At 38.2% G+C, this 18,200-nt stretch overlaps 1 protein-coding gene across 3 annotated transcripts in view; it reads right to left on the bottom strand.

Annotated features, from left to right (window-relative positions):
- Positions 1-408: 408 nt before the first annotated feature.
- The window catches only part of SNX24 (sorting nexin 24), a 150,017-nt gene continuing 132,225 nt past the window's right edge, over positions 409-18,200 (bottom strand). The window contains exons 4-8 of one of the 3 annotated variants that reach the window (XR_013346183.1): positions 12,040-12,134; positions 10,076-10,108; positions 8,778-8,842; positions 3,577-3,761; positions 409-1,393 (exon numbers count right to left, since the gene is read on the bottom strand). Coding sequence is in view for 2 of the 3 variants with exons in the window: in XM_077817374.1 (XP_077673500.1) it covers positions 1,323-1,393; positions 8,778-8,842; positions 10,076-10,108; positions 12,040-12,134 (264 nt within the window). In the remaining variant the exon portion in view is untranslated. Of the gene's footprint in view, positions 1,394-3,576; positions 3,762-5,920; positions 6,056-8,777; positions 8,843-10,075; positions 10,109-12,039; positions 12,135-18,200 lie in introns of those variants that run through there. The other 2 variants (XM_077817374.1, XM_077817375.1) reach the window with 2 other exon arrangements.

Below are 18,200 nucleotides of genomic sequence, written 5' to 3'. Positions count from 1 at the left end.
TCAGTTTAGTGTTTGGCAGGAGGCACTATTGCTCCCTCAGGACTACACTATTATGTTAGGGCCCAATTCTGCCATGATGACTTGTGCTGAAAAGTCCTTCACTCCAGTTAGCCCTATGAATTATTTATATATTATATTTATTAATGAAGCAGCAATACAGCAGAACTGAACAATGTGATGTTCAAGATATATTTCTGTATAAACTTAACGCATCAAGGGGATGGTGCTGAAAATTGCTAATAATGAGGTTAAACATTTTCTCACTCTTCCAGTGGTTGAGGGGGGGCGGGGGCGGGGGCGGGGGCGGGGGGGTGGGTGGGAGACGTGGGAGAAATAGCTGTAGTAAGAAGCTTTGCAATGTACCCCGTTAGGCTAGAAATGGAGTACAAATGATACATTCACAGTTCATAGGGTCCTGCGTGCATGTTGTGGTAGTTTATTTTACAGTGTAATATCCAGTAATGGACATAACAAATTTCAAGTTCATCTGAACACATAATTTTTAGTTATTTTACTAGTAAATGATATCCTTGCTTGATCTCACCAAAAAGTGGTATAAACTGTGGTTCACAAAATATAAGAGATTAAACACAGAGCGTAAATTGGCTTGGAAATTAAACACACACTAGAAGTAACAACTGAATGAGGCTGTTACCATAAATGTTATGCCAAACTTGCAGGTGGTTAGAATGCCATACGAGTTCTCTATAACCAACATCCTGAAACAAAGCTACATTGCAGAAGGTGGAAACTCCCTATCACACAGAACTTGACACTGTTCTACCCAAACATTAAGGTGTAGAGTTGAAATATTTACCTTTTGAATACTAATGCAATACTTTAAGTTGCATTTAATTTCCAGTTAAGCAACTTCATTTTTTAAAATTACTTTGTAGTCTCTCTCATACTGTCTTCAGTGCCAGCACTTTCAATGCATTCATTGCCAGCAATGGGTAATGCACTGGGACTATCCTGATGTAAAAAAGGATTAGTGTAATTTGTAATAAAAAAACAAGCAATATTAGTAAAGCTTTTAATTCTTTTCAAAGATTAGTGTAATTCAGTGTATGACTGTCATTCTTTAGTATTAAATATTAGAGTATGTATATACATTAGTTTAAATATGGAAACAAAGCTCTTCCGCTTATCTGTTTTTTTAAAAAGCACAAACTGTAGTGACCCTGATTTTAAAAGCTATATGTATGGAATTAAATTAAGGTGGTGACTTTTGCCTCTTAGAATTGCTATCATGCCATAGAATTTTGCTTATGTCAATTTTCTTTTCAAGACTTGCTTTAATTTCTTCTATCCACGCACCACTTCTACCTGGGCAGTAGATGAGGATAAAATATCCCATGGAGAACTCCTTCAATAACTACATTTGGAAAGTCATCTGAAAAACAGAAAAGAAAAACTGCTTTCTTATGTATGTCAATACCATATAAATGCTTTTGTGGAATTTAACAAGGCAAGGACTAGTATAATTTAGGATATTGCATCACTATAGTGTTTATCCCTGTTGGGAATGTACTATTAGTAATGCTGTTTCAGCACTAAAGCCACTTTAGTATAGCGTAGGGCATTGCATAAATGCGTTGCCAGATTTGTAGCTTATTGATTTAAAGGGATGTTCTAATACTTAATGCTGCTAGACTCCAGCTCTTTATCTGAATCTTTTCTCACAAGGAAGATGGATTACACTGGCAATTCAATTTCTAACAAAATCTCAATATACTTGAAGGAATTCCAAGATTGCTACTGGGAATACTTTACAGCAGTTTTTCCATTGTGGTTTATAGCAATGTTTAGTCCAAGTGGACTTGAAGGTGCCTGTGCCATCATAGAAACTTCTCAAGAGCAGTGAGATTGTAGACTGGCTATTCAACATAAAAAGGCAAGTTCCTTACAAAAAGTGATCCTGTCAAATTTGAAGGGGAACAACCCATACACAAAATATTTTCAGTGCAAGTGCAAAGGAAACAAACACCATTTTTTCATGTTAAATTTACCTTAGTAAATAAAATTGAAACAGATTACCTGATGAAAGAAAGTAATAGACCCACACAGAGGCAGGAAGGCTATGTGTTACTAAAAGAAAAATATTCTCCAAATGTATTAACTCCTACCTGTCTAAAATAGAGTGACTGTCTTTACTCCCTTGACAGTAAGAGTCAGAATTTCTCACTCCATCTTACATTATTGCTTAAAATTGAGTTTCAAACTTGCAGTGCCAGCAAACTAAGAGGTGGGTTAAACTCAGAAGATACAGCTGAATAAACATCCACAGATTATTTCTTTGATGTTTCACACTTCCAAAGTAAGTTTCTCCTTCAGCCACCAGCCTACAGATATGTATATAGGGCCAGATTCAACTCCCATTAAAATCAGTGGAAAGATGATACTTGACTTTAATGGGAATTGGATTGTGCCCATTAATAACTTTAGGGCCATCAAATAGAGTAGGATGTTTTTGCAAATAATGTATTATAAACCTCTGAGTACCAGCACTGTAAATTACTAATAAATTAATTTGATTATATATCATAATTGATGTTAGAGATTTGACCAATAGACTCAAGGATATTTTTAGGTGAATGTATAACTAACAGAGACCTTTTCAATAAGCAGCATATGGGTGATTCTCCTGATTTCTGATGGTGGATAAAGCATTATTACAAATCACTCATTGACATTTTGAGGCCAGTAATGATTCTACAAGTCCTGAAAGCTCTGCACACTCAAATCACTTTTCTAGGATAATTCCACAATATTGTTATCAGCAGTATTAGAATACACATGGTAAACGTGATCCAGTGGTTTCACTCTAAATCAAACCCTGAAGTTTCAGAAACCTGTTTTTCTGCTAGTTCTATTATATACATGACATACAGTACATATGGGGAAATTGTTATTGATTTTATAAAATGATACCATTTTACAGTGTCAGACTCACTTTGAGGCTTTGCTGAATAAAGCATCTACCATATCATTTTAACTCTAGTATGTAAACATATTGAAACAATCCCACAGGCACTTTTGAAAATGCTTGGCTTTAGACATCATTCACCATTAGACCAATTTTCCATGAAGATACAGGAAGTTTAGGTCTATTATTCAATAGGAACTTTAGCAATTTGGTCTATTAGGCTAGTAGTTTAGATTCTGGTCCTTTTAAAACCCCTTTCAACTTTTTGGGTAATAGATATTTTGCACTTTTTTTAATTAAAAGAAGAGAACCCATCTTATATGAAGAATGTGTTCACAGAGTTAAACCAATGTTACATGCTTTATGCAACAATGATTCAGAGTCTGAAAATCAAGACTTGTGATCCTAAATTCATTAGGCAATTTTGAAAATCTCCCTTACAACAATATTAAAATCCAGTGCTGATATAGCTCTGAGTTCAACATAGAACTATGTCATTATGTGCTATAAAGTTAAGTATATAAAAAGTGCCAATTTAATATTTTTACTGTTGGTTAAGACACAGGAGATTGTTCTCTGGTTTACAAGCCAACATTCTGCAAGAATCTTCAAATTCAAATTAATTAGGGAGTTTGGACAATATAAGGCACCTTGCTTTCTCAGGGTTCCTTTTCATGAATGAGAGAAATGGAAGCAAAAGTGGAGGAACTGAGGATGACTTCTTCCCTCTTCCAGAGAAGTAAAAGACATCTACAAAGAAGCAACCAACCGTTCCTGGTGCGATTCAGAATATGCAGCTCTTCAGGGATGATTTTTGCCAATTAAAGCACCAATCCTGCAAATGATTACACAAATGCTTAACTTTAAGCATGTGAAAAGCTCTGTTGATTTCCTGACCCAATGCAGTCCATAGGATTACCCACATGCTTATTGAAACATATGCACGTGTTTGCAGGATTGAGGTCTGAAGATATGACTACATTGCAAAAAAACAAAACAAAATCCCATAGCAGTGAGTATGAGGCTACATGTACACTACACACCAGAGTTGGTGGTGTGTAGTCTATGCGTAGCTACGTGCCGCCGTGAAAAGCAAGCTGTATCCATACTGTGTAGTGTGTAGTTACACGTCAGTGAAAATCTCCAGCAGCCAGGAAGCATCAGGGAGAAGCTTCAGCAGCTCCTTGCTGCCAAGAGCCTCCCACTGGAGCAAGGAAAGGTTCTGGCAGGGGGAGGAGCAGGGGAATCCCCCTGCCAGAGCGTTTCCCCTCTGCTGTTTTTTTGCCCTGCGGTGCGGAAGGGCTCTGGCAGCAGGGAGCTGCTCAAGCCTTTCCCCGCTGCCTCCCCCCGTCAGAGCCTTTTCCCCCTACTGGAATCTTTTCCTGTGGTGGAGAAAGACTCCAAGAGCAGGGAGGCAAGCGGGACACTACACTGCTAAAAATAGCAGTGTAGACAGGGAGACACGGGTTAGGAGAGCCATGTAGGGTATGTACGCTAACATTTGGGTCATGTCTTTACTCTACTCACCTAAGCTGTGCCTCATCAGCTGCTCTGCTATTTATACCCAGCTAGGCGGGCTGTGTGCATATATACACTACATGCTCCCAAAAGAAGCATGTACTGTAGATGTACCTTCAGAGGCAAGGTCTACAGACTCAGGCTTGCACTACTGTGCTAAAAATAGCAGTGTAGACATTCCTGTTCAGGTTCTTAGACCCACCCTTTCACCAGGTTTCAGAGACCATCTTCTAACTCAAGTGGGAACATCTACACTGCTATTTTTAGGGCCATAGTGCAGACCTCAGAAGCCCAAGTCAGTCTCTGAGACTCACTGCTGCAGGGTTTTTTCCCCCCGTTTAGTCCAAATCACTTCTGATTCTGAAAGAGTCTAAGAGTTGTGGTTTATTCAAGGGGAAAAAAAGTGAATGCATGTCATTTAACATTCATTTATGGTGTGGAGAGGGCTGACTGTTGTCAGTGAGCGAACTAAGATTTATAAAAAATTTTTGTAAATATGAGGGATATTGCCTTAGATTTCATTACTTTAGAGCCTCCCACCAGTTTATAGCAGCTATGAGCCCCTTTGGGCAATTCACAGTGTTTACTAATTGTGCCTCTTGGCATGTGTATAAAAGTGTGATTTTTGAAAAGGGAAACCAAGAAAGTTGAAAGTCACACTAGTAGCTTCAAACCTTAATAACTAGTAAGTTATCAAAGTTTAAGCTCTTGAGAGCCTTATTTTTTTTTTTTGAAAAACATAAGCAATTCATGTGGTAAAGGTTTCTTTTTGACAACAGAGATATGATAGCTCCCCTTCATAGAAATTTTAGGTACCTCCAAAAATTATAACAGGATTTTCCAGGAGGGTTTGGCTAGTTTGCAAAAATAAATCCCATTTATAGAAAAGACAGTCTGTAAAAATTGAGTCTAACTAAAATCGAGTCAAATGTTCATGAGTGGTGAGTAAACTGTGAAGTTAAGGTTGCCAACTGTCTAGCAGCACAAACCCTTTCCTTGCCCTCCCTGAGGCCCCACTCCTTCTCCAAGGCCCCACCCCCACTCACTCCATCCCCCCTCCCTCCATCCCTGGCTCTCCCCTCACTTACTTTCACTGGGCTGGGGCAGAGGGTTGGGGTGTGGGCTCTGGGGGTGGGGCCAAGGAGTTAAGAGGGTGGGAGGAGGCTCCAGGCTGAGCCTGGGGCAGCAGTTTGGGGAGCAGGAGGGGGTGCGGGCTCTGAGAGGGAGTTGGGCTTCAGGAGGGGGCTCAGGGCTGGGACAGGGGGTTGGGGTGCGGGAGGGGATGAGGCGCGCAGGTTCCAGGCGGCGCTTACCTTGGACGGCTCCCGGAAACAACCAGCATGTCCAGCTCCTAGGCAGAGGCGCGTCCAGGTGGCTCTGCCCGCTGCCCCTGTCTGCAGGTACCATCCCCGCAACTCCAATTGGCAGCAGTTCCCGGCCAATGGGAGCTGCGGAGTCAGCACTCAGGGCAGGGTTCAGGGGCAGTGCATGGAGACACCCCGGCCAGCCCTGCACTTAGGAGCCGGACATGCCTTCCAGAAGCCGCACGGTGCCAGGGCAGGTAGGGAGGACAGGACAAACCAGGACATCATAATACTGAGCTTGTAATTTCTAAAACAGGATGGAGAAAATAGACTCTTACAGATTTTTTGAATAAAAATCATGTTCCACATTATGCTGATTCATAGTATGATAAATCAAAAATTGTTCTGAGAGGTGAACTGGAAGCAGCTCAGGGCTGCTGAACAATTAGTATAAATAAAAACTTGTTGCATTGACTTTTTTTTTTTTTACCTACTATATGAAAACCTAAGAACTGTGTTTCAAGGCCAAAAAAAGCCTTGGTGAAGCCCTGAAGAGTTCTTTGTGCTGAACACCATTAACTAAATCTCAACACATCTCACACATTAGAACAAGCCATTTCAAAAGAAACCACCACTTAAATTCAATATTAAATTCCCAGTGACTTAAATAAAAAAGCAAGTATGGTCATTCTTCGAGTACAAGTTAGAATAAAAAATTTAGATGTCAAAGTGTTGCAGAAGCTTTAATAGGAGTCATAGAACTAAAAGCCTGTGTACTGATTTGAAAATTTAGGGTGTTATCTGTATATTTTAAGACAATTATATGTAATTTCCATTCTTTGTCTCTCAAGATTTTGCATGAAATTTAACAACATTCAGAACTTTTTTTTATTTTTTTTTTAAAAAAGCTTAACTTGCAAATTGCTTATCCAATTATCCAGAATGACTTTTAAACAAATCTTTGAGGAAATGAAGTGCAAAAAAATGAGGATCTGATTACTTTACTTCCTAGACTTCTTACTTGGCCCCAAAGTCAAAATCAACTAATCTTATGTAAGTATGCGGATAAAATGGAAATGGTGCAGTATAGTTAGGCTTGGAAGCATTCGATTTTTATCAATAAATGTTGGTAAACACTGATTTCACTGTACACTCAGAGAAACCAATGAAAAATATTTCCAGATAGTAACTGAAACCAAAAGGCAAAGTAAGTCTGTTTGAAGACTTATTAGAGTTTGATTCACGGATATTTATTTTGTATATTTTGACATGTGATGTTAACAATTTGTGTTTTAACCATTATAAAGTTTTAACTATTTTCATCTCACTGTCTAGCATCATTAAATAATTATTGTCTGACCCCAGCCAAATTTCCCACAATTGGTGAAAATTTAAAAAGAGAAAAACCCAAAAAACCTTAAAATAACATTGATATCTGTTGAAATGATCAAAAAATCAAAATCAAAATCAAAATCTGCAAAGCCTAATTATAGTTTGTGAAAAAAAACACTGTTGAGTGTTGGTTTAGCCATTCCGCTCCTCCAGAATAAAATGAAAAAGGCAGAATTAGTTTTTAGTGTCTGCAAAATTCTTCTCCAGTTTTGGGGTGGAATCTTGGATCTCTTAAATTCAATGGCAAAACCTCCACTGACTTTAATGGGGGGCAGGATTTCAACCTTGATGTTTATTGGTATACTATACTTGCACATACTTTATTCGGTAAACTCAAAGAATGAAAGTTTCAGTAATTGCACTCTGCTTTGCTGGAATCCAGGCCTGAAACTGGAGGTGTAGTATAAGATAGGAATCATGTACATAGCATTCTAGTTCCTATGATTTTATCATGAATGTCACAATATTTGATGTTTAGAGTCCCAGCTCCTGGATTCATGTGGCTTCTTGAGAATCTCAGTTTAAAAAAAAAAAAAGTTTTTAGCTCTCATGGTTTTGGAAAAAATCTTGAAAATGTGAAGGAAGTGCACTCCAAAGGCTGAGAAACCAAAGGCAAATACAAAGAACCCAACCTTTATTATTATTATTTTAAATTTCCTGATTTAAGACAATCTTATGATTTCTTAATGCATGCTTTGAACACCTGAGGGATTTGCAGAGCCATGTGGGGAAACCTCCACAGTGTCATCTTATTTCCAAAGCTGTCTGCTTCATTTTTGTTACCAGCCTACATTCAGGCAAACAGAGCTTAATAAATAAGTTAGAGCAATTTGTTAATTTTTTTTCTCACGGGAAAATCCTAATTTACAGTTTAAGTGGAAAATTCTCATACTGAAATTTACATATACACAAAAGTACATTTTCTTGTACAAAAGTGTGGAAAAGGCAAAAGATCTATCAATTGAAATGAACAATGTAGGAACACTGTGCAATATGTGCCAACAATATAATCTCTGAGAAGAAAACACAAAGAAAAAGTCCTTGAATTATTTTTACAAAGGGGAGGGGGGAAGAGTAAAAGAGATGGTGGATTACAACTACCTCTTCCAAATGTGCTTTTGAAATACATATTAACCGATCAAGGGTAACGTAAATATCCTCCGATCACATCTAGTACGCTCAAAACATACAATCTTTTAAAAAAAACCCTACAGTTTAGAAATGAGAAGAAATGACAATAATCCAAGTGGAAATACAAACATGCTCACAGCAGCTAGACTGGTGTTTAGGGAAAAAGCACATAAAAAAGGACTGTACCTTTAGATCAAACCCTTTTGGCAAAAGAACCCACACAGTCAACAAAAAAAGAGAAGCAGTATTTTACATCCTTTTATGATTTGCATCCACAGTAGGTTTGGTTAGGAGAACAACTGAGAGAAAAAAAATTATATCTTCGTATAAATCATCTGCCCCAATTCGGATTTTAAAGAGCTTTATATAAGAACTACTGGTTTATTGGCAGATCAGTAGAATTTGGACCAGTATCACTCGGCAAGGCCTGTATTAATAATAATGTGGTTTATGTGGTGTAGGGTCAGATCAGTAAAGAGCTGTTAACAGATGACAAGTTTGATTACCGTTGGCTGTAGGCAAGACATATGGATCCCTTAGGAACAGCAGCACAGGCTGGTGGGACAGTTTGCTGGAAAGGTCAAGAACAGGAATGTCAGCATCAAGGGATGGTAAACAGGATATACTACAAACTACCTTTGATAAAGTGAGGTGACCCAAGCTGCTCAGGAATAACGTCAGTATGTTTATATGCCCAAACTCCATGCAAAGGAGAAAATTTTCTGGGAGCAAAGCTCACTATTGCTTAGTGATACTTAAAATGACAGCTTGAAATTTGAGGTGAAGAGGTCACACTCCACTGTGGTGATGGTAGTGGTGATGATGGCTTTAAGCCACATTGAGCCCTCCTGATTCTGTGCTGTTCTGTGGTACGTAAGAATATTTAGACTACCATGGGGCAACCTCTACATTAGGTTAGCCTCCTGGGCTGCCCAACAGACCACAGAACTACATGGAATCTTTGCAATACTCCTGCCCCAGATACTACCCCAGCACATCCCTATGCCAAGGCTTCTGAGTGTACAACTGGGAGGCAGCCTTATGGCTGCTGCCAACAATAGCTATGTCAAGGGAACCCTCCCCGGCCAGTAGCAAGGCTGCTAAGGCCGCTTCACACAGCTGACTCTTTTACGTAGAGTAAAGGGGCCAGAACAGTAGTAGGTTTTTTCCTTTTTAAATGAGAGAAGTAATTTCAGGTGCTATATCTGAATGTCCTTGCCAAGCTTTCAGATTTTACAATCACGTTTTCCTGGTTTTAGTTTTTACTAAATGTTCATCTCCTCCCATGTGAAAGACCCATGCAAACAACAGGAGCAACTGACTGACTGACTGTATCCAGTGAAACCGAATGTATGCAAAGTTCTGTCAAAAGCATAGAAACAATCTCAATTTTTTTTCAATTATAGTCCTGTTACAAACAACACCCAGCATAGGGTAAAAATGTTCACAGAGAGAGTTAAGCTGAAAGTGTCCCTTTATGTTTCTGTAAGAAATTCCAGAATATAAATTAAAGCGAGAGGTGTGCAATTCATACTACAAACAGATCTGGTCCAACTTATGAAACCAGATGCAGTGTTTAATAAAGTCACCACAATTTAATGCCAAACTATTGCAATTTTGTCAGTTGCTGGAACAAATGTAGGATGCCCTTTACGTACGTATGTACGTGTGTGTGTGTGTGTGTATAATTACTTCAGTGTCCTTATTTTATATATTAGTAGACTGTCAAAGTAAGCATAGCTTTTATTTACTTACATCACATTTAGTTGTCTAGAAATGCTAGCCGTAATTGTGAGTTGCTCACCTTGATTCTTCAGATTCTGTTTCATCAAAAGAACTAAAACAAAAATGCAGACAAATTAGATTATGTTTGCTTATAACAACATTAACATACAACTCCATATACAAAGAAAGCTGTTAATAATTGCTACGAAAGGAAGGACCCTTTTTCTGGTCAGTGGCTATGTAATGCAATGCAATTAATATGGAAGAACTCTCATGATTTTACTGTGATCACAGCTTGTAAGTGACAACATATATTTCACTGGAATAGATTCACATGCATAAATATATAAAAGTGATGGGGTACAATTCCACTGAGAGATTCTGGCTGACATCATTAACTACAAGAGAAGAGTGTCAAGTAGCTTCTCCCTAAATCACCAAAGCTGGCATATTTACATTTTTGGGGGGATAATAAAGTTAGCACATTTATGTTTCACATTAATATTGACAGCAGCATAACTGATAACATTACACTAGCTATAAGTGACGTATGTTTGCTGTTATATGAGCATTTTCAAACCAATATCAAGTATATGATAAGTAAAGTAATCCCTATGTATCTTAAAGAGATTCTGTATGTACTGAACATGAACAATGATTTCCCAAGCTCACAGTTTGGAACTACAATTACAAGGTATTGTGAAAAATCATGACCCAGATCGAAGTCTTTTTGGAAACACCCATGTAATGGAATACAAAAGGCTGTGAGGCTGCCCTGACAGTTTCCTTTGCATTCTTCTGCTGAGGTGGGGGCAGTGTTTACTACAGCGTGGAAGAAAGCAAGGACCTGACCCACAAACCCTGTCCAAGATCCCTTTGTCTCCACAGTAGTTCTGGTCTGCTGTGGCTCTGGCCCCACTGACCGATAGCACAGCTCTGCAGGCAACTTCCTTGACCACAGTTAGGCTTTGGGAGTGAGATCCTTACCCCCACTCCAGCCACTTTACACCAGGTAAAAGGGCTGTAGCAGAATAAAGAGGCTCCAAAACCCCCAGATCTGCTTGGGGAACCCCTGATGCAGGAACTGTGGAAGACAGTTATAAGGCCACTTTCCTAGGACCATCTCACAAGCCCTGGTATGCTAGGGAAAGGGTTGGGGCAGGAGGGTGTGTCAGGGGCAGGGCCACAGCACACAATACTGTGGGGATTCCGGGCAGTGATACAACCTGTAGGGCAGCCAAAGAAGGGCTCTTTAAATTACTTCAGGGACTGCGCTGCCTGCAGGTAGGCTCGGGATAGGGATGGCACAAACATGGCTTTAAACCTCTTTACCCACCCTCCTTCCCCAAGGCTATGAGTTTTGTGTTGCACCTCATAGAGGCACAGCAGAGAATCACACCCTAAGAGTGGAAAGTACAGCAGAACGTAATATAATTTGACTATATTATTCTGGAAATCTCTGGTATACTTAAGGGAGGATAATGTGCATCTTCGTGCCTCCTTCATCCAAACCAACCCTGAACCCTTTCCTGGAAGGGAATTGTGGACACCATGGAGATGGCTGATCTCCATTTCCACATGGAGATGGGAGAAGCCATGCAGTGAGTTACAATTTGCCCCCATATAAATAAAAGCAGATTCCAACCCTCCCTCCCCACACACACATGCCACAAACTGGAAATCTTGTGGATTTCTTTTAAAAATTTTTTTGGTAGGTATTTCAAAGGTCTGTTAGAAAATCCCATTTTTTCTATCTTTCTTTCATCTAAGCCTGTTTCTGCTTTGCTTTCAATGGATATACAATAAATGTCACCCTTTTGTCTCTGTACAGGATGTATTTTATTTTACCAACTTTTTATAGCTACGCAAATACACCCACAATGAAACTAATGCTCCTTTTAGTTATAGTGGTGTAAGTTAACAGCAAGTCCATTTTAAATCAACGGTGTTAAGTCGTCAGAGAACTAATACAGCGCGAGAGGAGAATCAGCTGTGCCTTGTTTTTCTGTACAGTTGGAGTTGTTTTAGTTAATGAGTTCTTACCCATAACTTTCTGCCTTTGGCAGAGAAGGGACATGCCGAACATTCAGGAAGTCTAGAAATATTTTGGGGAGATCTTCATTTTCTAAAATGATAGTCTGTAATACAGAAAATACACAATATCATTCAGTTCTTTTCTCATTTTTTTATTTATCCTCTAACAATAACTTTTAATAAGCAAACCACAATTACTCCAATTCTTTTCTAATCACACAAGTTTACTAAAGTAAACATCTTCCAATACCACAATCTGTGTTACTAAATTTTGAGATTATATCAGATTATGGTGCTGCAGCCCTGCCCTTTCCCATGCCAGTATCATTGACAAACATTTACCCAAGGAAAGGTTTACTATAAGTTTGAATCTTAAATTTGATTTTTGGTACATTCACTTCAGAATAAAATTTTGATTTTGTTGTCCCCTTTAAAAATCAAAATCAACAGCAGCACATGCTTAATGACCTCCGCTACTTCATTTCCAGCACTTGGAAGTATCCCATCCATCATGGCAGTAGGAAAAAGGAACTCTCCTGTGTGTTCAGGGGCTTACTCAGTGTTATTAATGCAAGATTTAGGGAATGTTAACAAGGTGAGTTGTTTGTTTGGCTTGACAGATCGGCTTACAATGCACTGGTCACATCTATAGTGTGGTCACCAATGACAAAGGCCTGGTGAAAGAGGTACTATCTAGACCTGCCATACTGTTCCATATTAATAATGTATGGCCTGGAATCCATTCCCCTTCCCAAATATTTTTCACCAAACAGATGATTTGTAGTTTTATGAGTGAATTAGTAAATTAATTAGAAATAGATTTAATAGAAAAGGATTTTTAAATACCCATTCCCCATAAGAGACAGGCTGATTTTTTAAGAACGCGATAGACTTCTACAGTTTTATAGTAACTGGTAGGAGGCAGTTAGTAGCTAGTCTCCACTCCTCACATAAGACAAACAAAAGCGTTTACAAACACATGTCATGGTTTCTCCGGAGGATTAAGGCCCTATTCACTTGTCACTCATACTGCTGAACATCTCCACTTGTTACTACAAAAGTCATACCTATGTACGGCACTTACAGATAAAAGGCACAGTCACTCTGCTGAGGAGCTTTCCATCTCAGAGGCCTAATCCAGCAAACAATGCATATGAGTAACTATACTCACATGAGTAAAGTTTGATCAAAAGAAACTACTCACACAAGTAAAGCTGCATACTGTGCTTGCAAGACTAAGCCCTTGGTTAGAACAGAACCATTGTGACAGGGTGAGAAAACAAGAGGCAAGGGTTGGTAATAGGAGGGAGCATTACACTATACAAGCTCATGAGACAACATTCCTATTGTATGTAATCTAACCTTATACAACACAAAAGCTTTTTTTTCAGTTTGGTCAACGTGCTGCAGTAGTACATGTGGGGCAAGAGCAACTCAACTATTTGTGTAACAAAAAACCTAGTTAAGATTCACAAACATTACTATAAAATATGGGTAGATTTAAAAATAGAAGTACATTTTAAAACAAGCTATCTGCACATCAGTTCTTTTTTTTTTTATTCTTCTTTCAGGACCTGAGTTCAGGGTTCTGTATTTCTCCAGCAAGAGCTGGTGTCATAACAACAGGTTTAATAAAAACAACCCTAGATCAGAGAAAGCAGCTCCCAAACTGTTTTACTGTGACACCACCTCTTACAAGAGAAACAAAGTTCTCAAGTCTTGGCTGGTACAAAGCCTTTCAGTTCACCTTTAAATGAGGATGCATCATTAACTGCTTCTTCATTTGCATTTTGTGAAATCAGCACTATGGTGCTGTAAAATTCATCTTGCTCTGCATTCAAGTTATGCATGGGAGGAGGGGTAGAGGGGGATGCATATTCAAAGGACATGTGAATTGCATAACAATGCGCACTATTTGCTCAAACAAAAACAATTTACTAATATTAATCAATTTTGCACCAAAAATCGTGTGTGCAAGAGCTGCTTCAGGGCATCTCTAAATTTATGCACAATCCCTTAGTTCCACTTCTTGAGCTTTTCATACCATGTTAGAGCAATTTGCGTGACTTGGTGAAGTCAGCTGCCGGTAAACTTAGAAGAAAGAAGAGATGGTGGGGCAAGGGGAAGGACATGTCACTGACAAGAGAAGTTGTTCTGATGATGCTAAAATGTTAATGAAGCAAACTTATTTGTTGTTGCTGCTGCTCACTCAGTTATCATTCCAAGTCAAATCAACCCAAGCCTGGACAATAGTTATACAGCGCCCCAATTTCATTAAATTTGTTTAACTGCAAGGCTCCAGTGGACATTATTTTGTTAGACATTTCAGGATCTTACTCCCATTAGTTTAGCACCTGTTCAAGCCCTTTATTTTGATGACCAGCAAACCTGAAACTGCAGAACTGCAAGACAGAGAGACAGACAGACATAACCCACCTTGATTTGATGTGGCGTTTTGTCAGACTGTCATGAAGCAATGAAATAAAAATATTTTGGTATGGTTTCATTAAACTACAGTACATTTTCCAGATAATGCATGCCTAAAAGTCATAGCTATATTTTACATACAGTACTTCCAGAAACATTAAGGAATAAATCATGACATTCTGGAATAATCCTCATTTGGGATCAAATTTTCTGCTGGCCCAGCTCCACTGACTTCAGTGGAACTGGGCTAGTAGAGAATTTGGCCCTTTGATTTGTATGCCATATAATGGAAGGGCTGCAAGAGAAACTGAAAACAGGGAAAGACAGCACAGATGACAACTGACCAACATATGTAAAAATTCTAATCTTTGCTGTATTTCTTTTAGTCTTGTAATTTAAAAAATTAATCAAATAAGTAGGGGCTGCAATCATAACTAGTTCCATTTACCTGAAACAACCATTGCAATCATAAATTTTAGACTTTCTTATTTAGAAAGTTATTTAAAGAATGCATATATTACAAACCATATTCTCCTTAATCTTTACATAACAGATAAGAAGAAGAAAAAGTGCTTCTCCTTGAGTATATTTAAAATGAGTGATAAAACACATACAAATAAACCCATTTTTCAGTCCAGCATGTGGTTATACATTTTAGATAGGAGCACAGTGAGCTATGTAAGACTTCTGTTACAAACTCCAAGACATATCAATGAAACAGGAAAAGATCACAGCAGCGTTATAAATTAATGTCTAGAATTTTCAATGTATTTGAACTCTACTTAGCAAGACTATAGCTAGTCCAGTTCCAAACCTGTGCTGTTTTAACAAGCTGATTTAAGGAACAAGAGCAGCATATATGTTCTCTCTCCAAAATGAGAAGAGAATTAAAACACCTAACCCTACTGAAAGCAAATAATTTAGCAAGTGACCCCAGAAATACATTTTTCAAATTGGTCAATACTATCTGTGTTGAGTACCATGTTTTCTTCATATATTTTAAAAAGCTGTTTACCAATTCCTGCCACATTTTAATAAGCTACTGCATGCACCTGAAAAATATAACACTGGAAATACTAGTGTTTACATCATTAGAAATGTCTTTTTTATCAAAAGGGTGCAATTATTATTATATAACACTAAAATCCAGATTTTTCTACTTTATCAGCTTCATAAAATCATGTTCCCTCAGGATGTCATTGATTAGTTGCACATGTTCTTTCAGTGACATCCCAAATACTTAATTGTCAGTTATCTTTTCTCCTTCAGCAAGTAAAACATAGTCACAAAACTGCAGAGGGACTTGTTCTGCCTTAACCTTAGCTAGATGCCATCATGCAGTGGAAAACAGTTCTAAAATATCACAGGATAATGCCCTCCAACAAGGGAGACATATAAACAGCATAATGATTTCCCACGAGTTTCCTTTTTAGAAAATTGTCACTAAAGCCAGCATAAATGGTGACATATCTTCACAGAGGACGCTGTGAAATCGAACACTGGCATTCTAGTTAGGTCCAAACCTACTCATCAGCCAATTATAACAGTAACTGAACATCTTGCTGAAAACTTGGACAAGACCAGTTTGCTAACCTTCCAAGACTGTGCTACAGGAATGCATTGTTTTCAGTGATTGATGATTTTTTAACAAAACAATTTTAAAAATTCATTGCTTCCAATCATCTATCTTAGTTTCTCAAGATCTGTGGAGCACCTTTTAGTTAGGAGAGTCAGTGTGGAGAGCTAAGTTGCAGAGTTTCTAAGAGTCCTTAAAGCATTTTCCTTTCTTTCTGCTTTAGTCTGAGATGCCCTATTGTTAGGGTGAAAAAGTTCATGACAGTTTTTCCTCTCTTCACAAGGAAGGATGCCTCACAATACCTAATTCAGTGGTGCAGCTAAAAATGGGGGAGAAAAAAATCAATACATCCTAGCTATAGTAAGTAGGCTGGAGTGTCAGTCTCCACTGGGACTGAAACCTACAAGCTTTTAGAGTGCTTTAGAGTCTATATTCTTCTATTTACCTCCTTTCTAGCAGCTGCTTACACAGTCCCATGAAATGATAAAAAGGTTAGCAAAATAACATATTAAACTAAAAAGAAGTAGACTACACGAAAGAACCTGGTTTCTAAGAATGATCTTTTCTTTTCCTGAAAAAGCAATAGCAGATACGCTTCTGCTAATCACATCAGAACACTTGCTTCTTACCCAGCATGGTTCCAGAGTGAAGAATTTCACTCATTTCTTCAAAAAAGCATATTATTGTATGCTGTTCTGGGTCAATGTTATTTTCCCTCTACATAATTAACATACTAAGAAGCACACGCCCCTCCCCCCCAAAAATGTTCTTCAGCAAAATGTGATTGTGTAAGAATAAAAAGAGGTATAAAAAAGAGGCACTGAAACACTTAAATGTGTATAGAAAATGCAAGAAGTATAGAAAATATGCAGGAGGAAGTAGAAGTGATGATGCTAAATGGAAAGCACAACCTTAGTGGACATAAGTTTAATTAGATTTTCACAAATGGAACGTTAAGAGTGATGGGTGCAATCTATGAAGGAGGGACAGAAGGGGAACAAAAAGTAGAGGGAGCATACAAGCCCCTAAGCATTTACAAATCCAGTGAGAGATAGTCTGATAATTATCATAGCAGTGATATGCTGTACTTTGAAATGAAAAATAAACTGCAGGGGGCAACTGACTCAGATTCCCAGGACTGTAGGATAGTGAAAACATTCCTGAACCGACTCTCAGATTATTATACTCTTGGAGAACTTAAACTACCTGCTGGGTCACAAATATGGCCTGACATCAGTAAAAAAACCCTCTTAGGATATGCAAAGGAGAACTGAACCAGAAAGAAGAGAACCCAAATAATGGTGAGACCATTGCTGGATCTACAGTAATGGTAAGCTGAAAGCTCCATGCTAGTGACCACGAGGTACTTAATAACATTACTTTGCACTTATCTAGACTTTCTAGTTTCAAAGCACTTTACTGAAATGAATTAACTTACTTAGACTAAATACACAAACAAATAAGTTAAGTGACAGTAATAGCTGTATTATGTAGAGGTTTAATAATAGGTTTTTGGCACCACTTTATGTTTAGCTAGTGACTACATAATGGCTGTGCATGCAACTAGTAGTCCAAGTACACTCCACATGTAATCAAATATACAATATTATTTTACGGAAACAGCATGGACAAGAGGTAATATTAAAATTTATGAGTGTAGAAGAATATGAGAGTAGTCTGAAAAGGTAGAAAAGGGAAGGTGCAACAGACAGTTCCTCTGAAAAATAAAACTGAAAGGAACAAAGTAGTCAACATGGCTTCATGAGGGACTGCTCAAAGATTAGAGGGTTAAAACAAATCTCTCCTAGAAATTAAGAAGTTGATGGAATCAAGCAAGTAGCTAATGAAAAAAGATAAGGGCAGCAAAAGAGCAGAATAAATTAATGCTATTCAAAATGGTTAATGTTAATAAAGGCTTTTATAAATATATCCTGGGAAAAAGTAGTAGAGAAAGCAGGCTATTAATGATAAAGAAAGACAAAATCAAGACTGATTTTGCCTGAGCAGCGAACATGGTTTCAAAAGTCAACCTCTGACAATAAAAGAATGTACAATTAAGAAGTAATTAAGATCTTGTCAATACAGCTGCTGACAACAAGCAGGTACTGGAATACGTGAGAAAACAATATATATTTACGCATCAGTGCATCCAGAAGATATGCATCCT

The sequence above is a fragment of the Eretmochelys imbricata genome, chromosome 5 (assembly GCF_965152235.1).
Source record: "Eretmochelys imbricata isolate rEreImb1 chromosome 5, rEreImb1.hap1, whole genome shotgun sequence".
In the NCBI taxonomy this organism is placed as follows: domain Eukaryota; kingdom Metazoa; phylum Chordata; order Testudines; family Cheloniidae; genus Eretmochelys; species Eretmochelys imbricata.
Note: the sequence above shows the minus strand (reverse complement) of the source record. Positions and strands in the feature narration are given on the sequence as shown.